We start from the raw sequence: 15652 nt of genomic DNA on the forward strand, positions 1-15652 counted from the left end.
CCTAGCTAAAATATTTGGTTCACTTTTGGTTCACTGGCTAGCAAGCCTTTCTGAAGTGGCAGTGAGCACATAAGCAGCGTAGGATCTACATTTCCAGAGGACATCGCTGTATTCTCAAATAAATAACCAGCCAAAATAAAATGGTGATTGAATGCATCACACATTTGTTTTTTTATCTGAGATAATGATATTAGCTATTATATGCTGTGTCAATAGCCAACACGTTATTGCAAGCGAGTGTGTCATCTAGTCACGCGTCATCGTAGTGAGCAAACCAGACAGTAAAAACGTGGATCATTTTAAGCCATGTTATCTAGCTTTGTCGTGATAACATGAGAGAAGGCTTGCTGTTGGAGAAGTGAATCAACCAACAGTTAGCGCGGGTAACCTGCACGAAAGCGCATTGTAGTTTTTTCCACGTATTTCATCCAGTCAATTTAATTTCATCTAACGTACACTTGATTCACTCATTAGCTCCGCTAGATAATGCCTTACTCTTTGAGATCATGTAGTAGAAATAAAATAAGAAAATATAATTCATGTAACTTACTGAGAATATATAATAAGAAATAATGAGGCTGTGTCAATAGCTAATGCATTATTGCGAGCGAGTGTGTCATCTAGTCACGCATCAGAGCGCATTGTAGTTATTTTCACCACCGGATTCTTATGGACAGAGAAGCTCGCTAGATAAATTCTTACTCTTTGAGATCATGTAGTAGGAATAAAATAAGAAAATATAATTTATTTACTGAGAATAGATACTAAGAAATAATAATAACAAATAATAACAAATAACAACAATAATAATAATATTCATAAAAATACATGTTTGAAACTGGAAAACTGATTTTTTAAAATTTTTTATAGATGGCTGGAAAAGAAAGGAGTAAAAGCAAGGTGTTGAGTTATTTTGATTTCACACACTTAAAGATGGTGTTAATATATATATTTAATTTAATATCATCTTTTACATTTTTTTATCTAAAAAGTTCTTTGTGTGTTTATTCTTATTTCTATTTGTTTGCTTATAAGTTAAATGTTCTTAAATATAGAAACTTTAATAAAATATAAGTTTTTCAAATTGATTTATTTATTTTTTGCCCTTTTTGACAAAATATCTGTCAAAACATCGGTAATCGGTGGGCTAGGACTCTCCAAAATCGGGATCGGCATCGGACCCAAAAATCTGGCATCGGTCGGGCTCTAGTTATTTTGTCCCTACATTGCCCTGCAGACCGGTACAGCCCCACCCAGCATCACCCACCACACTGCTGCCTGTTGTTTCTCCCCATAGGTGATACTGGATTCTCTTTACCATGGTGGCCAACAACCACTGCATCACTGAAGTGTTACTGTAATACAGCCTAGCAACAGTATTACTGATCTCTCTCTCCCTCTCGCTCTGCAGTTAGTTTCAGACAAAGCGTACTCTCTTGGTTCTTCCTGTGGCACCTGGTGTGGCTGTCGGTCATGCAGTTGAGGCACTACCTGTTCATCGGGACCCTGAACCCCATGTTGAACCGCCTGACTGCAGGAGACCCAGTCCTGGGTACAAGCACCTCCCTCCCTCACACTCGTTCAACCAGATCTATATTATCAAAAGCCGCATTTCCACCAAAAGTACCCGGAACTTTTAGTCCCAGGAACTACTTTTCAAGGAACTAAAAGGTTCCTTCAGTCCATTGTTGTCAGCGTTTCCATCGTGGTCTAAAGACCCGCGAAGATTAGGCAAATTAGTCCGCTGACGTATGAAAAAGCGACGTTGTCGTCAGTCCATCTGTCATATGATTTCTTTTGTAACTCCATACTACCACCGAAGTACATTATTTTCCAATAACGGGACAGCCCAGAGGGGGTTTATTCCACTTATAGAACTGGTTACCAACAATGACTATATATAGTTACTTTAGTATTTATTGATTTTTATTGACTTAATCACCTGAAATTGAAATATTTTTCTGTGGCCGTTTGGGCATATTATTTTACCGTTGTCAAGCAAAACTCTCGTTGATAGTTTGACTTGGACCGTTGTTATGTAACAAACAGGATATAACAGGCCAATATACAGACTGTAACTGTTTTATATATCCTCTCAAACACATTCATTATATTTTTATGCAAACATTCACTTTCATGTCTTGACAGCCGAGGCGACAGAATGCATTCACATTCCACAAATAACTGGTAACAACATTTATAACAGAAAACATGCACACGTCGTAAACAATTTGCTGTTGTATTGATTAATTCGACTCTCATCGTCATTTCCATATAATCACAAAATGACAAGAATAAATAGAATGAAAACTCGGACTTGCGTGGACCACCGTTTGGACCACCGTTTGCTTTGCCCTCCAGATGCGAACCATGCACCAGTCCATGTCTAGTCTTCCTGGCCTTTTTGTGGAATTGAAGAATCGCAAAGTAAAATTATGGCAGTTTGAAAAAGCGAAAGGGACGATTACTAGAATTAACCTGTTATTTCACTCTGACAAAAAGTGCGGAAGGTGATTTTTTCCTGTTTGATTTTACTGTCTGTATCCTCGATGTAAATTATGCAGAACTACTGCATAGGCTACCTCACATATAAGCGTTTTGAGTCAATTATAACGGGCTAACAAAGAAAATCCGGATGAAAATATTCAGCAACCAAATGAAACCGTTTTAATGTTTTGGTAGGCTGCGTATTATGCTGTCCCAGCACGAATGCTTAATATTTTATAAAACAGACTTAATGCTAAAGCAAGAAAAGAAGAGCACATATGTTATAATCCTCAATCTTAATTTCTTATCTGTAGACGTTTGCAGGCTATAACCGCATAACATAAAAGTTTGAATTCAAGTTATTATTTTGAAAATAATGAATCGGATTTGTGGCTGCAGATTTTTTAAAATGGCGGTTGAAATAAAATGCTGCGAGTAACCTACTCGACCAATCAGAAATGTTTGCGCTTGCGCCCCACCCCAAAGGTTCTGGTACTTTTGGAAAGTACTACCCCCTGAGCAGGGACTTTGTTGGGGGTAAAATAATGTCCCCAAAACTTAATTTAGACCCCTGTCCCTGCGATGGAAAAGCACTGAGTTCCTCAAAAGGTTCCTAGTTCCTGGGGAAAGTTCCTGCGGTGGAAACGCGGCTAAACACATCAACATTATTTGGCTGCTTATTTAGGCTTTGAATGGAGGATTACAGATGTGTAAATGGTGTAAAGGTGTAGGTATAGGTATGGGTGTAGGTATAGGTGTAGTTGTATGTATAGACATAGTGTAGGTGTATGCATATGTGTTGTTGTATGTATAGGCATAGGTGTTGTTTACTGAAAGCTTATGTTTTGAAGTAAAAAAATAAACATCACAGTTGCATTTATTTCCTAGTCAAGGTCAAGGGCAAATGACTCAGATGAATCCAAGTGTTTGATTTGGATTGTGAGTAGTAGTCTAGTCTAGAGTGTGTGGTCAGTTGAGTATGCTAACACTCTGGAGATTCTCTCTCTTTCTCAGTGAGCCGCTACACCAATGCCTTTGCCATCACTCAGCTGTGTGGAGTCCTGTGCGCCCCCTGGAATGGTCTGATCATGGACAGGCACAAAGGCAGGAAACGTGCTCCAGGTGGGTGTTTGCCTCACCTGCACACAGGTGTGCTACAGCAGGACGTGGTCAGTTCTGCACAGACCAGGCGAGGGACGTGCCCAAACCCTGGGTGACATTACCGCCACGTACGCGTTCTAAACTGAGAGGAAAAGGGGGAAATATACATGTATTGTTCTAATTCCTGTCACTCACTGGATTCTGGAAAATAGTAACAAGCTATGTATTGTAATGCGCTGCTAATTGTTCTTAATTAGACACTAATTGTGATTAATTAGGCTTGGTGCATATACTGAAGGAGAATTTACCCTCTTAAAGCAACATTTTGCCAGAGGTCGCTCTCTATGCCCTAAACATACATATGCCATGTTCACATCCCAGGAATTTCAATTGGTCAGACCAACTGATGCTTTCATTTACTATGCTGTATGTACATTAGCAAATAATTCCAAACTGAAAGAGCTTTCATTTTAATTGATTCAATTACAAACTGACAGGTGACACCAGTTGGGTCCCATTTGGAAACCTGAAACCATCTGTATAAAATGAATTGAGTTCACTGACAGCAAATGGCAAACATGCACTGTGTTAAAATAAGTTTAACCACACAGTTATAGTAGAACTTAAACACATGTTCAACAACCTTAATTGATCAAGAGACTGGTTTTGACAAAACACAGTATACACAGTGGGTCCTCAGGACCAGGGCTAAGAAATACTGTTGTAGAGGACAGCACGAAGGAGACTATCTGGTTGGTGTGATGAATCTGTGAGAACAGGTGTCAGTTGTGTTGCTGCGTTTGTAACCCTGGTAACCAGAAGGTGTGGTTGCGCAACACCGAAATGTTTCGTGAAAATTTCAGAAGAGAAATCAGGACTAAACTTTACAGAATGTTTGGGGCCTCTGGTTTGGTGGGTGTGGATAACCCTCGTATCCCTTTCCTCGGGTGCAGGGGAGACAGAGGAGGAGGCGGACCTGCGCTCAGCAGTGCTCTCCCTCTTCCTGACCGCGTTGCAGTGCCTCCTGTTCTCCATCTGCGCCACGACACCTGTGCTCTCACTGCAGTACCTGTCCTTCGCCCTGCAGGTGCTCAACCGCTCCTTCCTCTATGGAGGGAATGCCGCCTTCATCAGCATTGCGTGAGTCAGCACGCTTACGTCTGCTCTCACATTCAGTTATACTGAATTATTTATCCAGAGCGTCTATTTCTCTTCTCCTTTTCTGCTAATCCTTTTCCCCTCTCTGCTCATGTTTGTAGATTTCCAACCAGTCACTTTGGGAAGCTCTATGGGCTGATGATGGCTTTGTCGGCTGTGGTTTCGCTCTTGCAATACCCCTGTTTCTCTCTGGTGAAAGGGGTGTTCGATGGAGACCCCTTATACGTGAGTACTGCCCCACCCAAATCCACCTGCACACCACATCCAATCAGCAGGAGAGTGTCAGTGTCTCCTGTTCCCTGTGCCTACAGATAAACGTGGCCCTGACCCTCCTCAGCCTGTGTGCCTTCATCCACCCTCTCTACGTCTGCATACACTGCCGCAGGCTGGCCAGTCAGAGGAGGTCCTCTACCAAGCAGCTGGCCAATGGTGGCAGCTCCTCCTCCATCAACAGGGAAGCACTCCAGGATGCAGTGGACTCCTCTTAGATACCTCCAAAAAAGGGAAAGTTGCGGGGCAGGACAGGGTAGATGGGATGTTCCTGGGTGGGATGGGGTGGTGGGGGTTTATGATACATTGTTGTGGTTTGTCAGGATGGGAGCATCCTCCCCAGGTCTCCATGGCATCTCTGTTTGCTGCTCACCTTGAATTGAACTTGCTTCATTCCATGGACTCTATCTGAGCAGTATTTACAAACAGGGGTGCAGTTGTCCTCCACGTTTTCCTGCTTTACCGCCTGTTTTACTGCCCATATAATTGTACCTGCATTTATATTCTCAACTTCATTATTTTCTAGCAGCCTGACAAATGTTTTTAATATGATTGACTCTATGATTTGTTTGCATTGGCTTTGGCATTGACTCTAAACCTGCCTAAAGATTGGCTTCTCAGTCTTTGCACTGGTCGCTTTGGTCATGCCTTTCAATAATAGATTTAGGCATTTTGTTAAAAGTCAAAGTTACGCACAACTGATGGACACACAAGTAAATTGACTTGTATTTGCGGTTGACATTTTAAGACCAAACTGGTTTGACAAAGGACTGAACTGAGCCTAGCGAACCAAGGGAAAACCACACTGGTGTTCGCGTTGAAGAAACCTTCACAGTGACCTAGCGACATAAGGGAAGAAGACCGTATTTCAGGCAGAAGAGCTGTTTCCTTCTGTGTTCATATTTTGAGCCCCTCAGTAGCCCTTCACTCGGTATATGTTCATATTTTGGGGCCCCTCAGTAGCCCCTTATTCTAGGTTAATATATGGAGCCCCTCAGTGACACCTCACTCAGTCTATGCTCATATGGGGCTCCTCAGTGCCCCCTCACTCAGTCTATGTTCATATATGAGGCCCCTCAGAGGCCCCTCACAGAAACACAACAGAAAGAGTTTAACCCACCAGCCCCTCTACTACTCAGCTAACAACTGTATCAGCAGTTGTCTTTAGGCATTTAACATATGCCCATGCAGAGCAGCTTATGTAGGTACAATCACAAAGGTTTAGACAACAAACAGTGCTGACGCTAAGGTATCAGGGTGCAATACCAATGAATGCCAGTAAGACACATTACTGGGAACAGTTATACCTGTAACATACAGTACTGGGGACATTCAGGTACTGTCACCCTACTGTTTAAGCTGAAACATTTCAACGTTATGCATCCAAATGTTTTAAAGAGACCAAGTATTATTCTGTAACAGTTGGACATTTCTTTACTGCAATACATAACCTGAAACTCTTGTTTCTTAACTCAAGGAGGTTCCATTTGTTGCACGACCTGAAAATCTTGTTGGCAAACAGAACCTCCTACAGTTAAGAAACAGAGTGTGGAAAGAAAAGAGGTGCTGAATATGTAATAATTCTAATAATTCTCTGTGATTAAGACCAGTAACATATGCAGTACTGTGGATATGTTTTTACATTACACCAAAGGTTATTTAAAAAAAGTTTCATTCTGCTGCCTCAATTGATATAAATGGAGAACAGCTCATTTATACTCCTGTCTCCACTGTCCGTGAAATATGTGAAATATACTTAAAAGATGTGTTAGCTACAATTGGTCCTAATTTAGTCTACATGATAAACAGTTCACATATGATGGGGTATGCTTCTACTTATTTTAAATGTGCAGCCACTCCTAAAGAAACTAAGGCTAGACACTTCAGTGCTTAATAAATATAGACCTATTTTAAAGTTACCTTTCATCTACAAGACCTTGGAAAAAGTGGTCTCCAAACACCTTTGATCTGCAATGAATAGGAATGATATATATGATATGAAATTCCAGTCTGGCTTCAGATCTCATCATAGTGCAGAGACAGCCCTTATAAAGGTAATTAATGGATCCCCTTCAAAATTCTGATTCTGGTGACTGCTCCATTCTTGTCCTATTAGATCTAAGTGTGGCATTTAATACTCTTGATAATTCTACTTTAATTGGCAGGCTAAAAAACTGGGTTGGCATCTCTGGGATGACAGAACTGGTTTTATTCTTATTTGTCAAACAGAAAATGTTCTGTTTCTATAGGTAATATTGTATCATTATTAGCAATGATAAATTGTGGTGTTCCTCAGGTATTTATCCTTGGGCTAATTCTGTTTTCCATATATGTTACCACTTGGCCAGATTATTTGTAAACACAGCATATCCTATTACTTTTATGCTGATGATACTCAAGAAATTTTGGTGTGATCTTGGTGTGATCTGCATATGAACAAGCTAATTCAGACATGTTTCTATCGGTTAATGAATATACCCAAAATTAGAACAATCTTATCATTTGAGGATACTGAGAAAGTCATACATGCTGTTGTATCATTACATTTGGATTATTGTAATTGCTTATATACCTAAACCATGAAGTTATATTACACTCACATATTACCCCAATTTTAGTTTCCTTACCCTGGTTAGTGCATTTAGGGTTAATCTTTATTTTTGATGTATTGCTGATTGTTTGTAAAACAAAAGCACCTTTTGGTTTTTGCTTGTAAGGTACTAAAAAAACAAAAAAACAAACGTGTTTAAACAATACCTTCCTGTCACACGTCTGTTTAATAAACTGTGAGACCCAGAGTTCCCAGCTGCTCCAGGCTTTCACAGGCCAGAGCCATTGCCAGGACTTCCTTTTATACACGTAATGGACTGAATCCCCCTTTACCCTAAATGAATGCAGCATGAAATAATAGCAACACACACAGTAACATATAAGTCATATTGTATTGTATAGAGAAGCCAGTGTTGATGATATCATTGAAATGTATAGATGAATGCTGAAATGATTACCCAACAGTCTGCCATTGTCACATAAAGATGATAAATCACGAATGGCAATATGCTGCTTCTCTGTACATGGAAATTTATTTTAGTTGCCCAAGAAGTGTAGGCAAATAAAAGGTGCTATAGGGTATACACCGATCAGCCACAACATTAAAACCACCGGCCTAATATTGTGTAGGTCCCCCTCGTGCCACCAAAACAGCTCTGACCCGTCAAGAGTTTTTAAAATCATGTGGAAATAATTCACCCTCTAACAATATCTTAGCTTTTTATAGCCCTGTAGCAACTAATAATGTAATAAACTACCAATAGTGTAATAACTCCCAATAATGTAATCCATTTCAAATTTTTTATGCAATAAAAACCAACAATGTAATAAGTAGTAGTAGTAGTGGTAGTGTACTTTATTGATCCCCGGGGGGAATTTGCACTGTTGCAGCATCAATGACAACAAAGTAACACAATCAGATGCAAATTTAGAGTAGATACAAAATATCAGATACAAATATACAGTAGATACAAATATATACAGAAAGCCAAATATACCAGAGGACACCATTAGAGGTGGAGTCCATGCCTCAACGGGTCAGAGCTGTTTTGGCGGCACGAGGGGGACCTACACAATATTAGGTAGGTGGTTTTAATGTTGTGGCTGATCGGTGTATGTGGTCTTTTCATGTTCCTTTTGTGCTTTGTGTTTTACTTCACCTTAATAGAGTCTTTCCCAATGTTAAATGAATATTCCAGCCTCTTCTCCTGATTAGTATCTGCCAAGCTATGCATAGATGTTACAGTAAGAAAAACAGATAGATTAAAATGACCAATAACCACAATTATGCCTCCAGAGTAGATATGACTAAACACACACACGTCTCAGATCATAAGGCCTGATGGCACAAATGGAAAAACACTCTGGTTACAGAGCTTTGAATAATGAGAAGTTAAGTCATTCAGAGGAGTCTAGTTCTATTTCATTTCGGTCAACACGCCACTGTATGGGTCATCCTCGCCGAGAGGGTGAGCTACTAGGAGACTGAATAGCAAATTAACCACCACTACGGGGCGGACACAACGTCACACAATAAGTATTGCCTCATGTCCGCGGCTCATTTTATTTTTGCCTCCTATGAGACAGGTTTGAGCTTTGAGAGACTGATTAAAATCGTCACTTGCATGCTTTATCGTGCCTTGCATGCTGCTTGTTGATTTGAAACTGGTTAATGGACTGCATTTATATAGCGCTTTTATCCAAAGCGCTTTACAATTGATGCCTCTCATTCACCAGAGCAGTTAGGGGTTAGGTGTCTTCCTCAGGGACACTTCGACAAGCCCAGAGCGGGGATCGAACCAGCAACCCTCCGACTGCCAGACAACCGCTCTTACCTCCTGAGCTATGTCGCCCCTAACTAACCTTCTGTGTTTCGTTTCAAACGAGCTTTCTTTTTGATCCGCAAATTCGTGGCTCCGCTTTGCCCTCTACCGTCTGCCAAACGGAGTACGCTACTCAAGGCATCTTCACTCCCATGCAGCGTTCTGCGTTGTGTTTTGTGTTTGGTACTGCTGATTGCATGTGTGCGCATTTCTGGTAAGACTAATGCTTTACTCAGCTCACTGCTGTTACCTTTTGAATTATATTAGTTACTACTGATATTTTTCTGGTTATAGTAACCTATATTGAATTTAATTGGTTTTGCTATTGTATACATACAGTCCCCTCCAAAAGTATTGGAACAGCAAGGCCAATTCCTTTGTTTTTGCAATACATTCAATACATTTGGGGTTGAGATAAAAAGATGAACATGAGACAAGAGTTCAGAATTTCAGCTTTTATTTCCTGGTATTTACATCTAGATGTGTTAAAGTACTTAGAACATAGCACCTTTTGGTATCAGACCACCCAATTTTTAGGTGAGCAAAAGTATTGGAACAGAGAGTATTTCAGTAAATGAAAGCAAATAACACTTAATATTTGGTAGCATATCTCTTGCTTGCAATAACTGCATCAAGCCTGCGACCCATTGACATCACCAAACTATTGCATTCTTTTTTTGTGATGCTTTTCCAGGCTTTTACTGCAGCCTCTTTCAGTTGTTGTTTGTTTCGGGGGTTTTTCCCTTCAATCTTCTCTTCAGGAGGTGAAATGCATGCTCAATTGGGTTAAGTTCTGGTGATTGACTTGGCCAGTCTAAAACCTTCCACTTTTTCTCCCTAATGAAGTCCTTTGTTGTGTTGGCAGTGTGTTTTGGGTCATTGTCTTGCTGCATGATGAAGTTCCTCCCAATTAGTTTGGACGCATTTCTCCGTAAGTTGGCAGACAGAATGTTTTTGTAGACTTCTGAGCCCACTCCAGAAGCAGCCATGCAAGCCCAAGCCATGACACTTCCTCCACCGTGCTTCACAGATGAGCTCGTATGTTTTGGATCATGAGCAGATCCCTTCTTTCTCCACACTTTGACCTTTCCATCACTTTGGTAGAGGTTAATCTTGGTCTCATCAGTCCATAAAACTTTGTTCCAGAACTTTTGTGGCTCATCTCTGTACTTCTTTGCAAATTGTAATCTCGTCTTCCGATTCTTACTACTGATGAGTGGTTTGCATCTTGTGGTATAACCTCTATACTTTAGTAGTACTATATACTTTATCTTCTTCGAATGGTTGATTGAGATACCTTCACCCCTGCCCTGTGGAGATTGTTTGTGATGTCACTGACTGATGTTTTGGGGTTTTTCTTCACAGCTCTCACAATGTTTCTGTCATCAACTGCTGTTGTTTTCCTTGGTCAACCTGTTCAATGTCTGTTGCTCAGTACGCCAGCGGTTTCTTTCTTTTTCAGGACATTCCAAGTTGTTGTACAAGCTATCCCCAATGCTTGTGCAATGGCTCTGGTCAATTTCCCCTCTTTTCTAAGCTTGCTTTTCTCCCAAAGACAGCTCTTTGGTCTTCATGTTAGTTTATCCTTTATAACACAAATGCAGTCTTCAGAGGCAAAACCCAAGGCTAAAACCAAGAGTAGACATTCAGAACTATTTATAGTTTAACCAATCAATCTAACAGGACACATCTGGGCAACAAGAAACACCTGTCAGTCACATGCTCCAATAATTTTGCTCACCTAAAAATTGGGTTGTCTGATACAAAAGGTGATATGTTCTGAGTTGTTTAATAAATCTAGATAAAAATACCAGGAAATAAAAGCTGAAATTCGGATCTGTCATCCCATGTACATCTTTTGACCACAAACTCAAATGTCTTCAGTGTATAGCAAAAACAAAGGAATTGACCTTGCTGTTCCAATACTTTTGGAGGGGACTGTATATAATATAATATACATGCACTATTTTGCTACTTACACATTATATCATAGATATTGTTGTACTTTGTGCTGAACACAAACATTTCAATGCCGAAGGGAGCCTCTGTGTCCGTACACCACCTTAGGCTCCTCCACCCCCTCGTGTCCTCCAGTATTACTGTTCAGGTCCGTGGTTTATTGGTTGTGTGCGCACTGCAGCATTCATTATGTTAGAGGGTGCGCAGGATTCGGGGGGTGGTGGCTCGCCCACGGAGGGCATCCTACCTGGGCAACCAGTTCGCATTGAGCGTGATGGGGAGGGATTGCACACGCAGAGGCCCGCGGCCAGGAAGCGTACTGGGAAGCGCTTGCATCAGGAGCCTGAGCTCCTTCAGATGCGGACAATACAGCAGCCCTTGCAAGGGCTAGTAGCGTCGCAACAGCAGCCACCTAGGCCCCACGACTCTTGGGAGCCTGTGGCCTGTAAGAGTAATTTTATGATTGACAGTATATGTGTGTTAACATAGAGACAATCACGTGATTAAATATATACTTTATTATTCTCTTGATTATTGTTATACCATATATCCCAATGTAAGTGATTTGAAATATACTCTTTATAGCAAATAGTTTCAAATCAAGTGTTTAGACATTTGAATAGTCTGTTCTGAGTTCTGGAAAGTGAGAAGACACCCTGTCTGAGAACTGGTCAGTAAACAAAAAAGATAAATGATCAAGGCCTAAGTGTGAAAAACAGATTGTCCCATTCTCCAGAAATTGGGAGGACTGGTGGATGACACCGCACCCTGGAGGATTTATTGTACGGTCAGTCTTATCGGGAGACAAAATAAAGCTGGGAAGACCAAGGTTGTCAGGCTGGGTGTCCACTGCTAAGGAGAGTAAGGATTAATTAGGGCAGGGGGCAGCTGTTGATGTGAGAAGGAGAAACACGCCTCCTGTGCCTAGTGGAAAGTTACTGAGATTGTGGATATAAGGAACGGACTATGCATCTGAAACTTCAGAGAGTTTTGTGAGTGCTCTCATTCGTTCTTCGCCTTGCAAGTTGAATAAAAATCTTATTGATCTTTGAAAGTGCTGTGACTGTGTTATTGGGGAAAGATCTCACCTCTGGGTGTGTGGACATGGGGAACGGTAATTTCCCTGACATTTCTTGGCATAGTCGGCAGGATCACTAACTTGGTTTTTCCCTTCTACAGAGTAACCTTAGAGGCTGTGGCGCGGAAAAGACAGTGTACACTGCCAGGGATTATAATATCTTGAACCGAAAACCCACCCCAAGAAGGGACTGTAAGCAGTCGCCTGCGGGGAAAGATGGCGGTATCCGGTCCGAGTCGGGGAAGCTCATTCGAGGGGTGACCAATACGCGATCCTAAGAACATACCAAGGTGAGACCACATCACTTCTGTTCAACAGGTAATATAAGAGGGCGGTATCCCTTGGGAGGGAAATAAATATAAGAATTAGTAATAGTGGATAAATAATAAACGTGCACGGATATATAAAAGGGAAAAATTATTTTCATTTTTATATAAATATACAAAAAGTTGTTTTTAGACATTAAGATAAAAATAGGGTTCAGATTGGTGGTAGGATAAACTTACAACCATGGGTTTGAATAATTCAAAGGGTTCAAAGATCCAGGACTCAGAACTTACGGGTCCAATAAAAATCATGCATGACAGATATAGGTTGGCAGGCACGCACCAGTGTGATAGATGGGAAAAATTAGGATTCCCTAAAAAGGGCAGTTTTAGCCCAAATCAGATTGAACTCTTAAAGATTAGATTGTAGGAACATGAGACTAAATATAAGAAAAATAAATATAAATGGAAACCCGACTGGGAAGCAGTAGTTTTATGGACAAAAGAAACAACTTTAAGGCAGGAGAAACAGACTAAGGTGGGAGATGGAGATAAGACAGCTGAGAAAAAAACGTCACTTTTAGATTCAGTGCTACCTCCTGCTCTGCATTCCGGTGGCCCTTTGTATCCAAATTCAGCACAACTCGCCAGCATGCACCAAATTGACTTGGACCTGGACTGCCCTGCGTGTTCACCGCCCTATCACCCGCCGGCTCCACGACAACCTTCCGCACCCCGTGCTCAGGCAGAAGCAAGTTCCAGCTCCGACCCACGCCGACCCCAACCCCCCACCAGTGGGACAACAACCGGCACAGGTCAAGCACCAGCCCTGGTAAGCTTTATGCCTAGTCCTGCCTCCTAGTACAGTACAGTACAGCATGCCTGGAGGGAAGACTGAGCCACAGCTCCCTACAGCAGCAGGGGGGTCGCGGTCGAGGACGTAAACGCGGCCGAGTTCGAGGGACTGGACAAAGGCCCCAGCCTATGGTGGGCCCCGATGTCTGCTACAATTGTGGACAACAAGGACATTGGATCCGTAATTGCCCACATCCCGAGACTAACCAAGCTACCGGGGGCTGGGACATGGCCCCACCAGGGAATGTGACTTTCCAAAACCCTGGAGGCCAGCCTGGATTTTGTGGATGGAGTCAGGCCCTGGGGGCCAACCTAGAATACAGGAACAATGAAGGGGGAAAAACCAGGTTAGCGATCCTGCCGACTACGCCAAGAACGCCCCCGCCGTCACCCTGATGAGCTGTCCACTGCAGCATCGGACAGCCTGGACTATCCGCTTGACCCCCAACAGTCAGAGACTGAGACGGGGGCTGTTTCTGACCAGGAGGAGTACTCCTCTTCATCTGGGCCCCCTGCCCTGGATTCCTCTGACCGGGCTGTGATTTTCAGGACGGCTGAGCGTGCTCGCCTTCCCCCTCCAGCATCTGCTCCTGTTCCTTCGGTTTTTGATTGTGGCCCCCAGTGGCTCAAGCCGGAGGGTTTGCCGTTTTTGCCTGACTTCATGATTGAGTTACAATCGTCCTGGAAGTCTCCTGGGACATCTGCACTCCCCAGGACCCAGCTTGCCAATCTGGCTGGCGCTGCGTCCTATGGGGTGGCTGCTGTTTCTCAGGTTGGGCCTACATTTGCGATGCTCGCTGGGGCTGCTTGCAAGGCTGGACCTGATTCCCAGCATCCCAATAAGCACTGCCGGGTTACTGACAGTCAGCTGCGCAAGGCCTACTAGGCCTCTGCCTTGTCAGCTCGGCTGGCCAGCAACAACGCGCTACTGTTGGTGTACTTGGAGGGGTTGCTGCAAGACCTGTTCTCCGCTGTCCCCAGTGGCTCAGTGGTGGATGTTGCGGGTGCTTGAGATCATGATGCGTGGGGCTAGTGCTCATGCCCAAGCCCTGGGGCATTCCATGACCTCGGTTGTTCAGGCCCGTCGCCAGGTGTGGCTGTCCCAGTCCAATCTGGCACACCAGGACTGCATGGCAGCCCTCACGGCCCCTGTAGTCCCTGGGGAGGTGTCTGGGCCACCTGCAGAGGCTGCGCTGGAGCAGTCTCACAGGACGAGGGAGCTGACTCGTTCCGTGAGGCATGCTCCGACCCCAAGGCCCCCAGTACGCAGTGCGCTTGGAAGTCATGCTGGTCACGGAGCACCTCCATCTTTTGGCCCCACCCACTCTGGTGGACGCCAAGTCTTTTTTGGGCCCTCGCCCAGGTCCGCGGGCCCTGGGCCTCAGCGTTCCTTCTGGGACCAGGGCCGATCCCGTAGACCCCCCCGCAAGCCTGCTCCTGGTAGCCAGTCCCGTTGCTGACGGTTGGCAGCCTCCAGCACCGCGTTTCTCCCCTCTCCATCTCACCCGATGGCGCCTGTGCACCCAGTGCCCATGGGTGCTCAGCACCTTAGAATCAAGGTACAGGCTCCAGTTCAGGACCAAGTCCCCCCAATTTCGTGGGATTATTCCAACTCGAGTGAGCTGCTGCGCAGGCTCTCTTTGATAAAGTCGTAGCTCTGTTGGAGAAAGCAGCGATAACACCCCTGCCCTCGGTGGCAGCAGGACAGGGGTTTTATTTAACTTATTTTCTCACACCAAAAAAGGATGGAGGCTTCCGCCCCATCCTAAACCTGAAGAGGTTCAATCATTTTCTAAGACGCCTGCCTTTCCACATGCTCCGCCTGTCCTGCCTCTTCCCATTGGTGAGGGACAGCGACTGGTTCACCTCGGTGGACCTGCAGGATGCATACTTCCATGTTCCCATACATCGGGATCACCAGAAGTACCTCTGTTTTTTGTTTCTGGGCAGTAACCATTCGTTTAAGAATGGCATAATCTAATATGAGTATTCAGTGGCATATTCTGCACCCTTCAAACCTCATGGTAAAAAGGAGGTTTGGCAAACACTGTTCTGGGACAGGGGATCTTACATAATAACTAAACGAGTCAGTCACGTCCTGGTGA

The 15652-nt window shown here is 43.4% G+C and overlaps 1 protein-coding gene and 1 long non-coding RNA gene across 6 annotated transcripts in view; both read left to right on the forward strand.

Moving 5' to 3' along the window:
• The window catches only part of LOC135259539 (equilibrative nucleobase transporter 1-like), a 42847-nt gene extending 35075 nt beyond the window's left edge, over positions 1–7772 (forward strand). For 4 of the 5 annotated variants that reach the window (XM_064344051.1, XM_064344050.1, XM_064344052.1 and 1 more), the window contains 5 exons: positions 1412–1552; positions 3502–3609; positions 4542–4728; positions 4848–4971; positions 5058–7772. In XM_064344051.1, coding sequence (XP_064200121.1) covers positions 1412–1552; positions 3502–3609; positions 4542–4728; positions 4848–4971; positions 5058–5234 — 737 coding nt within the window. In that variant the 3' untranslated portion in view covers positions 5235–7772. The remainder of the gene's footprint in view (positions 1–1411; positions 1553–3501; positions 3610–4541; positions 4729–4847; positions 4972–5057) is intronic. The other variant, XM_064344054.1, reaches the window with a different exon arrangement.
• Positions 1–15652, forward strand: part of LOC135259558 (uncharacterized) — a 355375-nt gene that overhangs the window by 151337 nt on the left and 188386 nt on the right. The gene's annotated exons all lie outside the window — the stretch shown is intronic.

Source organism: Anguilla rostrata, chromosome 7 (genome assembly GCF_018555375.3).
Source record: "Anguilla rostrata isolate EN2019 chromosome 7, ASM1855537v3, whole genome shotgun sequence".
Taxonomy (NCBI): domain Eukaryota; kingdom Metazoa; phylum Chordata; class Actinopteri; order Anguilliformes; family Anguillidae; genus Anguilla; species Anguilla rostrata.